The 12,098-nt window shown below is 46.7% G+C and overlaps 1 protein-coding gene and 1 pseudogene across 1 annotated transcript; one reads left to right on the top strand and one right to left on the bottom strand.

The window, feature by feature from the left end:
* Window positions 1–1,360: 1,360 nt before the first annotated feature.
* On the bottom strand, window positions 1,361–6,765 carry LOC115176838 (complement C3). The gene has a single exon (XM_029737170.1). It carries the CDS (start codon window positions 6,730–6,732, stop codon window positions 1,738–1,740), a length of 4,995 nt encoding a protein of 1,664 aa, XP_029593030.1. The 5' UTR covers window positions 6,733–6,765; the 3' UTR covers window positions 1,361–1,737.
* A 1,090-nt stretch (window positions 6,766–7,855) lies between these two features.
* Window positions 7,856–11,247, top strand: LOC115176843 (complement C3-like; annotated as a pseudogene).
* The last annotated feature ends 851 nt before the right edge of the window (window positions 11,248–12,098 follow it).

Here is a 12,098-nt window from a genome sequence, read left to right as displayed (position 1 = left end):
TGCGTTAGGTTTGTTAAAATAATAAATAGTATTACAATGTGTTATCTTTCCATTCTCTCGGCATTGTGACCAGATTTCCTGGTCCTTCCATGGGCAGGTAGCCCAGTGGTTAGAGTGTTGGACATGTAATCATAAAGGTTGCAAGATCGAATCCCTGAGCTGACAAGGTCAAAAAATCTGTTCCGACCCTGAACAAGGCAGACTGTTCCTAGGCAATCATTGAAAATAAGAATATGTTCTTAACTGACTTGCCTAGTTAAATAAAATTAAAGAGAGTTATTGTTCAAAATAATGTCATGCTTAGTCAATACTTTTACTTTTGCTATAGTATATTGATGAGTTAAATTGTTTTACCAACCAGATCTGTACACTTGTAAGATGTCCAGATACAATGCAGTGTAGGCCGTCATTGTCAATACGAATTTGTTCTTAATAACTGACTTGCCTAGTTAAATAATGGTCCAAAAAATAATACAAAAAATTCAATGCATGCCTGACTACCTCCGGATGTGGTGAGAAAGATCTGATTACAATTAGTTCACAATGTGTATTTTGATTGTCTATACCTGTCAAAAAATGTGACAAAAATGTTGACAAAATCACGCCAATGGACGCATGTTAGCACCAGACTTTGTCATCTGGGTTCAGGAAGAGAATGAGGATGTTGGGCTATGGTTAATGTGGGGTGATTATTGGTGTTTTTGTCTTTAATATTCACCGATTAAGACTGAAATGTCCTTCAAACACTCAGAGCCCTCTAGCTGTGTCATCCCCAAGGCAGACATGAAAGGTTCCGCATCAGTGTGTGTGGGTGTGCACACGTGTGTGTGTGTGTGTGTGATCCCACTACAACTGTTGTCTGCTAAAATACATACTGCATATCTCCCATGATGACATGTCTGTAAAACAAAAGCTCAGTGACGGAGACACACTTCCTCCTGGTAAGGATCAGTGTCCTTTGTCTGCAACCTTGTTCATAATAAATTAACCACTGATTATAAATAATCTTGTTTCTATAAACAAGTTTCCACATCGGTAAAAGCAGTGATGAAAGTGTCTATTACCCTGACTAATTTCTATACCAGTACATCTTATTTGCTTAGTGCCATATGGGGCAGGAGAAATGTTTGCTAATCCTGATCGCATTTGGTAAAAACAATGATGAAGTGCTGAAAGATATTTAGTACTCTGACTGACTTGCCAAATGGACCAGAATGATATATTTGGACATTTTGGTGCTCAAATAGTGAACAAAAACAGTTACCATCCCACTCAACCTTAAACTTAAATGTCTTTGTATGGTGTTTAAAACCAATTAACAATTAAATCCCCATAATGACTGGTGATATGCACACAAAGGAATTAGACAATATGTTTCTTTAATGCATTTCTTTCATGCTTATTACAGCAGGCAGGGTCATTTTAGTGCTGAAATAAAGCCAAGAAGAGAGTGAGGTGACCATGTCATAGTAATGTGACCATGTCATTGTAATCAATGACGATGACAACTACAAATGGTACACTTAAAGGTTTAAGTGTTTCATCATATGTTAACTTTCAAGAGAAAATTATTTATGCACGGTGTACATCATTTACTGGTCAGTTTCTAACAGAATATATTCCAAGTGGGCAAACTCATCTCCATACACTCTATAGGTTACTATGAGTTATGACAGGGCATGCAACCTGGATTGCAATATTACATTTTTTTTAAATTTAACAAAGCAAGAAGAGAAACTAAACAGGGCAGCCGAAGGTTGTGATCTGATTGATGAACTCATCAATGCCCAGACAGACTTCTCTGTAGTTTCTGGACGTGCACTCTTGTTGTGAGGGCCAGTACTCTATCCATGTCTGTTCACCTAGGACATACTTGTACTGCAACAGTCCTTTATCCTCCACTCTGTGCAGGTCTTCAGACTTCCCCATAATCATGTATGTTTTCCCCTGCTTTAGACCCAGAGCTTCTCTACAGTAAGATAGTCCCATGAAGTCACGATTCTTCCCCTCCGCTCCCTCGTCAGTACCTGGCTTGACGACCGAATCGATCTTCATGGTGTAAGTATCTGTGTGTGTCGTCAGCTTCGAGTCCACCACCGTAGCTTTGTAAACGTAATCCAGTCCCGCGCCGCAGGCTTTGTCTATGCGTAGGACATCTGGCTCACCTTTCTTCTGCATACTGCAGCTCTCTTCCGCACACGTGCACACGTCTCCAAGACACAGTCTGCTCAGAGTACCACCCTCCCTCTGTGGGTGGTAGAACTTCACACAGTGCTTCTGGTTGTAGTATTCATATACAGAGATGGCAGCTGGCTGTAGAACTCCCACTTCCTGTACTCTGTGGATCTTAAAGGATATTCTGTCTTCTAACTTATGAGACACCTTGTCCAGATATAGGATGAGAGATCCTCTTTCAGACAGAACTTTGTCCATCTCAAACTTCTCTATGTAGCGCTCCCTCCCCTTGGACAACCTTTTCAGATCGTCTGTGTCTACAATGAAGCCGGTCAGCAAGCCGATGTCCAGAATAGACATGGTCGCATCTCTCTCTGAGTTACGATACAACACCTCAATAGTGAGCATAAATGACTCCTTGGCGTCCTCGTGGCTTGTTTTGTCCATCTTAGTGAGGGTGACAGAGAGGTCAAAGCTTTCACAGTCACTGTCCTTTTCCTCTGGCAGGGCATAGTACAGTGTCACCACTGACAAGGTCGCCTCACCATTTCCTGAGGCTTTTACAGTCAAGTCCTTGTCTATGGACTTGACCTTGTCTGTACGAGTGTGGAACTGGTTCTTGTTGTTGATGGACCACTTGGTGACTGATGCCCTGCCGGCCACCTCTAGGTTGATGTCCAAGTCAAAGTCTTTCAGGTCCTTCACGTGGCTCCAATACTCAGCCACAGCCTGGAACACCATGATGGTGGACTGTGTGGATCCGTATCCCCCTCCCACCTTCTTCTGCTTGTTGAGCCACCTGACTACGGGACCGGCCTCTTCGAAGGCCTTCACCTTGACCAGGGCAAGCAGGGCGTACGACGTGGCCTCCAGCGTGTACTGGTGTCCACCAGGGACTGGCCAGTGGTCCAGCTGTGGAGAGGCGAACTTCAGTAGCGTCTCCTTGTTGAGTTTCTTTGCATTGGCCAGAGCATAGGAGGTCATAGCTACAGCATAAGGGTTAGTCAGGTGGGGCAGACGCTTCTCGAGGTATGCTACTGCCTTAACCATACTGCCTGGTAGGCTGTTGACAGACTGCTCACACAGTGAGCTTGCTTCCTGCATGGCGATGAGAACAAAAGCTGTCATGGAGGCGTCATTGTCCGATCCCCTCACGTTACCCGTCATCTCTGCGTGAATGACAGGAGCAAACTCATTGAAGATGCCATCTGGCTGTTGTGTGTTCAGGATCAGCCACTTGACAGCACTACAGAGCACGTTTTCCTGAACACTGATTAATGTACTGGACATGGCAAACACCTTCACCACGTATGCTGTCAGCCAGGTGCTGCTCTTTCTGTGGACCCAGGCAGCGTAGGAGCCATCTTCTTTACGGTAGGCCAGCTCACGTTGGTAACCAATGTTGATGTACTTGATGGCAGTGTTCCGTTTGTCCAGGCCAATATCCTCCCACTTTTTGGTGTTGTCCAGGTAGTGTGTAGCAATGACAGGCAGGGTCATGTAGATCATGTTCTGTTCCCCACACCCAACTGGCTGAACTATCAGACTGCCCAGAGAGTCTCCACTGATGGCCTGCTCCACCAGCACACTGGTCTGCTCTCCACCTGTCACACTGATCAGTGTGTCAGCATCAGAGTTTGGCACCTGGTTTCGGGGCACTCCACTGGGTATGTGTGACGTCTGCTCACCACCATGTTTAGCCGGGTTCAGGAGTACATTGGTTTCCTTCTTAACCAGCACTCCCTCAGCCACAACGCGCAGATCTCTCTTCACTCCGTCATTGCTGCCAGAGTTTTTCACAGATGCCTTGACCTCAATGGAGTGCATGCCCAGCTTCATAGGGATGATGACATAGGGGACAACCCGGGTGGACATGGCATCCATGTTCACTTCCTGCCTGTACTTACCCTTCTTGCTTGCCGAGCTGCACACCTCGCCGTTCTCCATCAGCTCCACACGCACAGTGATGGGGTCTTCGCTGTAGTTGTGGAGGATTGCTTTGACCTCCAGCTGTTCATTGCGGACGGCTGAGTAGGGCAGCTTGAGGTCGATGAAGAAGTCCTTTAGAACTATCATCTCAAACGGATCTGCCACACATATGCCATGAGTTTTAGACAGGCTGATGGCTGTTATTTGCCAGGTGGTGATGGAATCCTTTAGGAAGTTGTTCCTTATTACAGATGTGGAATCGCAGTGCTTGTCTTGGGCAGGGCATTCAGGAAGAGTGGTGTCCTCCCACATCCAGCTCTCAGGGAACTGACTACGAGACACAATGTCTTCAGACCGCATGTACTCATCATCGTCATCCTCTTCACTGCGTGAAAGCAGCAGTGCATCCTGTTTAGATTCTATCTTCTTGGAGGCCATCTCAGTGCAGCACACAAGGAAGGCTTGGACACAGACCTCCCCATCTGTGATGTACTGGGCCCGTCTGTCACAGGTATATCCCATGGTGTTGTCCCTCATCCCGTCCACACAACACTCCTTGGCCAGACCATTGTACTTACTGGCCATACTAGTGATGACGTCACTGATGGTCACTGCTCGTCTCCGCCTAGAACTAACAGGACAGCTGGGGTCTGTTCTGATCCCAGTCCCTTTAGCAGTGTTGGTCTCAAATACCAGACCAGCATCGTAGAACACCCCCATATTGTCTGCTCCCCCTCCAGCTGTACAGCCTGTATCATGCTTCTCTATGGTGTCCCAGATCTTGGCCTGTGTGAGACGATGTTTGCTGTTGAGAATGTAGACTCCCTTGTCTACAGCCACCAGTCCTACTTTAGCTCCCGGGTCTCCAGTGACGGTCAGACTGAAAGCCTTACGAGGTTCATATGATGCCTTGGGCCTGGTCGATGTCACTTTCAGTGAGCCCATGCAGGAGACCTTGATGTCAACCCAGACAGAGTCTGCCACCAGGTCGTCTGCTCCCACATGGTAGTACGCTACGATGCGGAACGACGGAAGCATCTCCTTGGAGACAGGCACTGAGAGTGTCACCAGCGCGTTCCCCTGTCTTTTGAATCTTCCCACTTTCACCAGCTGACCTCTACTCAGGAACATGTATGTAAGGTCATGGTTTTGTATGGGGGTGGGTCCCAGGTTCAGGTTGATCTTAATGGGGTCTCCAATCTTCAGCTCATTAGAGTCAACCCCGACATGGAGAAAGTTCCCGGTGGAAGTTCTGTAGGGGAGAGCCTTCATGGTGGCCTCCGCCTGTCTGTTGGGTAGGATCGCCGGGTCCTTGGTCTTCACAGTGATTGCCAGCTCTTTGGCTGATGCCACGGTGTTAAGTGAAATTTTGGCAAAACCGTTGGCCCTGGTCACCCCTTTAGCATTATCTGGAGTCACCTCAATCTCCACTCCACTTGCTGGAGAGTTGTCGGGATTCGTAATGTAAACCGAGACGTCGAAGGGCATGCCAGGTTTGAAGTATTTGGGCGTTCTCTTGAAGAGGATGGTGTATGGCGAAGTGACAATCTGGATCCCTCTCTTCTCTGCCTCTACCATTTCACCCCCACCCTCTGTTAACACGCTGACTGATATGAAGATGGACTGTTTGACCAGATCATTGATGTTGTTGAAAGTCTGTGTGATGTGTTCCTTCTTCAGACAAGCCACTCCTTTACCTTCTTTGATCTCTACTCTCTGCAGAGAGGCAGGGAAGCTCTTTTTCTCGTTCTCTGTTGTGATGACACCAAACACCACATAGCCTGTCCCTGTCACTTCCTTACCGTATAGATACCTGGCGGTGATGTCAACAGTCAGGTCTTTGTCGTCAACGTAGAAGAAGGCTTTAGCTGGGGTCAGACTAACCTCAAAGCTGGGCAGAACATACTCCTTGACCTCAAAGTCAGATGAGAAGGTCTTCTGAGGAGTGCTCTGGAACCTCGTGACTACATGCCATGTCCCGAAACTGACTATTTCAGGGAGACTGAACTGTCCAGATTTGACTCCCTTGTCTGGGTTGACGATCTCCCTGAAGATGGTGATGTTCTCAGGAGTCATGATCTCCACAGAGACTGCGATCTCTTTGTTCTTGGCGACCTCCTTGTCCTCAAATATCTCCCTGGTCAGAGGCTCCAGGCCAGGACTCATAGAGAACACTCTGTAGTAGACGGTGCTGGCCGGAGTGTAAATGGTCTTGTCAGTCTGGATGAAGATGTATCCAGACTGGAAGGAGACCAGGACAACCTTCTCCAGGAGGCGGTCAGGGAACTGGGCCTGCAGGACCACATACTGCTTCTGCTTGGGATCGTCCACAAAGTGGTCCCCCTCTGGGATGACCAGTTGTGTCATAGCCTGGAAGTTGTTTGCTTGATCCAGAACCACTGATTTAGAGGCTAGCTCTTTGCTCTGCGTAGGGTGGTTCTTCACCATGATCTTAACATTCAGGGGACCTCCTGCATGGTCCTGAGACTCCACAAAGATGTTCTCATTACTGCCCACACGCAGCAGGTTAGGAGCTGACAACACTAGCAGTGCAGCTCCATCAGATAATGTAGGTAAGGAGAGGGCTACAGCCAGTGCGGCCAGACACAGCAAGTTGCCGACCCACATCTCCACCGCTTATTCTGGGTCTGTAATAGTGCCTTCCCTTTCCAACCCTGGCTTTTATCCTGTCTAGGGTTAGCTCAATCTGTGGGAGGAGTTCCAGGGGTGAATCCCCTGTGGGGTGCATTACTTCCCAGCAGTAGAGTTGTGAAACCAGTGGGCTTGATAACAGTAGTTGGAAAGTCCACTGTTAAGCAAAACAAACAGCTCAAAATCTATCAGAGAGATATACAGGTTGGAAATATACTGGACCTGTGGAACTACTGTGATTTATATTTAACCACTGAAACAAACAACTTAATAATACAAAATGGCAAAAAAAAAGTTATATTATTAATCAGCAAATGGACATGTACGTGCTATTATCAAAGCCAAAGCTAACTAACTCCTTTAGTTCAGATCTGGTATCAAGACAAGTTAACAGGTCATGAATGATTCAATCACTGTCAAAACAGCAGAAACACCCTAAATGCCAAGGAGAGTTCGGTGCATCTCATAATGAGTCAGCACGCACGCACTCACGCACGCACGCACGCACGCACACACACACATACACACACACACACACACACACACACACACACACACACACACACACACACACACACACACACACACACACACACACACACACACACACACACACACACACACACACACAGTACTATATGGATGTGTTTCTCAAATAATCTTGTTACCATGGCTTTGCTATGAAAGTGCTTGCAATCAACCAATGTTGAACAACTAGCTGAAACAAGCCAAAACAATGTACCTGGTTACTGAACACCAACTGCCATGTTTACTTCATTATCTTCACAGTCAAGTGGTTGCATAATTTTGTAAGGCCTACTGATGCATAGCACAAGAACTATTGAGAAACATCCACCTGGAAAACTTATATGGCAAAGTCTGATGAGTGGGGGTTACTCACCAAGGCTACTAACTACTGTGCCTTCAGAAAGTATTCATACCCCTTGATTTATTCCACATTTTCTTGCGTTAGAAAATGAATTCAAAATGGATAAAAAAATTAAAATTCTCACCCATCTGAACACAATACCCCATAATGACAAGGTGAAAACATTTTTGCAAAAAGATGGGGTTAGTAGCCTAGAACCTATTGTTTCAGACCCCAGCTGTCCTGTTAGTTCTAGGCGGAGACGAGCAGTGACCATCAGTGACGTCATCACTAGTATGGCCAGTAAGTACAATGGTCTGGCCAAGGATTGTTGTGTGGACGGGATGAGGGACAACACCATGGGATATACCTGTGACAGACGGGCCCAGTACATCACAGATGGGGAGGTCTGCGTCCAAGCCTTCCTTGTGTGCTGCACTGAGATGGCCTCCAAGAAGATAGAATCTAAACAGGATGCACTGCTACTTTCACGCAGTGAAGAGGATGACGATGATGAGTACATGCGGTCTGAAGACATTGTGTCTCGTAGTCAGTTCCCTGAGAGCTGGATGTGGGAGGACACCACTCTTCCTGAATGCCCTGCCCAAGACAAGCACTGCGATTCCACATCTGTAATAAGGAACAACTTCCTAAAGGATTCCACCACCACCTGGCAAATAACAGCCATCAGCCTGTCTAAAACTCATGGCATCTGTGTGGCAGATCCGTTTGAGATGATAGTTCAAAAGGAGTTCGTCATCGACCTCAAGCTGCCCTACTCAGCCGTCCGCAATGAACAGCTGAGGTCAAAGCAATCCTCCACAACTACAGCGAAGACCCCATCACTGTGCGTGTGGAGCTGATGGAGAACGGCGAGGTGTGCAGCTCGGCAAGCAAGAAGGGTAAGTACAGGCAGGAAGTGAACATGGATGCCATGTCCACCCGGGTTGTCCCCTATGTCATCATCCCTATGAAGCTGGGCATGCACTCCATTGAGGTCAAGGCATCTGTGAAAAACTCTGGCAGAAATGACGGAGTGATGAGAGATCTGCACGTTGTGGCTGAGGGAGTGCTGGTTAAGAAGGAAACCAATGTGCTCCTGAACCCGGCTAAACATGGTGGTGAGCAGACGTCACACATACGCAGTGGAGTGCCCCGAAACCAGGTGCCAAACTCTGAAGCTGACACACTGATCAGTGTGACAGGTGGAGAGCAGACCAGTGTGCTGGTGGAGCAGGCCATCAGTGGACACTCTCTGGGCAGACTGATAGTTCAGCCAGTCGGGTGTGGGGAACAGAACATGATCCACATGACCCTGCCTGTCATTGCAACACACTACCTGGACAACACCAAAAAGTGGGAGGATATTGGCCTGGACAAACGGAACACAGCCATCAAGTACATCAACATTGGTTACCAACGTGAGCTGGCCTACCGTAAAGAAGATGGCTCCTACGCTGCCTGGGTCAAAAGAAAGAGCAGCACCTGGCTGACAGCATACGTGGTGAAGGTGTTTGCCATGTCCAGTACATTAATCAGTGTTCAGGAAAACGTGCTCTGTAGTGCTGTGAAGTGGCTGATCCTGAGCACACAACAGCCAGATGGCATCTTCAATGAGTTTGCTTCTGTCATTCACGCAGAGATGGCGGGTAACGTGAGGGGATCGGACAATGACGCCTCCATGACAGCTTTTGTTCTCATCGCCATGCAGGAAGCAAGCTCACTGTGTGAGCAGTCTGTCAACAGTCTACCAGACAGTATGGTTAAGGCAGTAGCGTACCTCGAGAAGCGTCTGCCCCACCTGACTAACCCTTATGCTATGACCTCCTATGCTCTGGCCAATGCAGAGAAACTCAACAAGGAGACGCTATTGAAGTTCGCTTCTCCACAGCTGGACCACTGGCCAGTCCCTGGTGGTCACCAGTACACGCTGGAGGCCACGTCGTACGCCCTGCTTGCCCTGGTCAAGGTGAAGGCCTTCGAAGAGGCCGGTCCCGTAGTCAGGTGGCCCAACAAGCAGAAGAAGGTGGGAGGGGGATACGGATCCACACAGTCCACCATCATGGTGTTCCAGGCTGTGGCTGAGTATTGGAGCCACGTGAAGGACCTGAAAGACTTTGACTTGGACATCAACCTAGAGGTGGCCGGCAGGGCATCAGTCACCAAGTGGTCCATCAACAACAAGAGCCAGTTCCACACTCGTACAGACAAGGTCAAGTCCATAGACAAGGACTTGACTTTAAAAGCCTCAGGAAATGGTGAGGCGACCTTGTCAGTGGTGACACTGTACTATGCCCTGCCAGAGGAAAAGGACAGTGACTGTGAAAGCTTTGACCTCTCTGTCACCCTCACTAAGATGGACAAAACAAGCCACGAGGACGCCAAGGAGTCATTTATGCTCACTATTGAGGTGTTGTATCGTAACTCAGAGAGAGATGCGACCATGTCTATTCTGGACATCGGCTTGCTGACCGGCTTCATTGCAGACACAGAAGATCTGAAAAGGTTGTCCAAGGGGAGGGAGCGCTACATAGAGAAGTTTGAGATGGACAAAGTTCTGTCTGAAAGAGGATTTCTCATCCTATATCTGGACAAGGTGTCTCATAAGTTAGAAGACAGAATATCCACAGAGTACAGGAAGTGGGAGTTCTACAGCCAGCTGCCATCTCTGTATATGAATACTACAACCAGAAGCACTGTTTGAAGTTCTACCACCCACAGAGGGAGGGTGGTACTCTGAGCAGACTGTGTCTTGGAGACGTGTGCACGTGTGCGGAAGAGAGCTGCAGTATGCAGAAGAAAGTTGAGCGAGATGTCCAACGCATAGACAAAGCCTGCGGCGCGGGACTGGATTACGTTTACAAAGCTACGGTGGTGGACTCGAAGCTGACGACACACACAGATACTTACACCATGAAGATCGATTTGGTCGTCAAGCCAGGTACTGACGAGGGAGCGGAGGGGAAGAATCGTGACTTCATGGGACTATCTTACTGTAGAGAAGCTCTGGGTCTAAAGCAGGGGAAAACATACATGATTATGGGGAAGTCTGAAGACCTGCACAGAGAGGAGGATAAAGCACTGTTGCAGTACAAGTATATCCTAGGTGAACAGACATGGATAGAGTACTGGCCCTCACAACAAGAGTGCACGTCCAGAAACTACAGAGAAGTCTGTCTGGGCATTGATGAGTTCATCAATCAGATCACAACCTTCGGCTGCCCTGTTTAGTTTCTCTTCTTGCTTTGTTAAATTTAAAAAAATGTAATATTGCAATCCAGGTTGCATGCCCTGTCATAACTCATAGTAACCTATAGAGTGTATGGAGATGAGTTTGCCCACTTGGAATATATTCTGTTAGAAACTGACCAGTAAATGATGTACACCGTGCATAAATAATTTTCTCTTGAAAGTTAACATATGATGATGACGACTGCAAATGTCACACTTAAACCTTTAAGTGTACCATTTGTAGTTGTCATCGTCATTGATTACAATGACATGGTCACATTACTATGACATGGTCACCTCACTCTCTTCTTGGCTTTATTTCAGCACTAAAATGACCCTGCCTGCTGTAATAAGCATGAAAGAAATGCATTAAAGAAACATATTGTCTAATTCCTTTGTGTGCATATCACCAGTCATTATGGGGATTTAATTGTTAATTGGTTTTAAACACCATACAAAGACATTTAAGTTTAAGGTTGAGTGGGATGGTAACTGTTTTTGTTCACTATTTGAGCACCAAAATGTCCAAATATATCATTCTGGTCCATTTGGCAAGTCAGTCAGAGTACTAAATATCTTTCAGCACTTCATCATTGTTTTTACCAAATGCGATCAGGATTAGCAAACATTTCTCCTGCCCCATATGGCACTAAGCAAATAAGATGTACTGGTATAGAAATTAGTCAGGGTAATAGACACTTTCATCACTGCTTTTACCGATGTGGAAACTTGTTTATAGAAACAAGATTATTTATAATCAGTGGTTAATTTATTATGAACAAGGTTGCAGACAAAGGACACTGATCCTTACCAGGAGGAAGTGTGTCTCCGTCACTGAGCTTTTGTTTTACAGACATGTCATCATGGGAGATATGCAGTATGTATTTTAGCAGACAACAGTTGTAGTGGGATCACACACACACACACACACGTGTGCACACCCACACACACTGATGCGGAACCTTTCATGTCTGCCTTGGGGATGACACAGCTAGAGGGCTCTGAGTGTTTGAAGGACATTTCAGTCTCAATCGGTGAATATTAAAGACAAAAACACCAATAATCACCCCACATTAACCATAGCCCAACATCCTCATTCTCTTCCTGAACCCAGATGACAAAGTCTGGTGCTAACATGCGTCCATTGGCGTGATTTTGTCAACATTTTTGTCACATTTTTTGACAGGTGTAGACAATCAAAATACACATTGTGAACTAATTGTAATCAGATCTTTCTCACCAC

The sequence above is a fragment of the Salmo trutta genome, chromosome 3 (assembly GCF_901001165.1).
Source record: "Salmo trutta chromosome 3, fSalTru1.1, whole genome shotgun sequence".
Classification (NCBI taxonomy): domain Eukaryota; kingdom Metazoa; phylum Chordata; class Actinopteri; order Salmoniformes; family Salmonidae; genus Salmo; species Salmo trutta.
This window is presented reverse-complemented; position numbering and strand designations above follow the sequence as displayed.

Bases quoted from the DNA above. Each gene is read 5' to 3' on its own strand.
- LOC115176838 (XM_029737170.1), bottom strand. From the start codon at position 6,732: ATGTGGGTCGGCAACTTGCTGTGTCTGGCCGCACTGGCTGTAGCCCTC.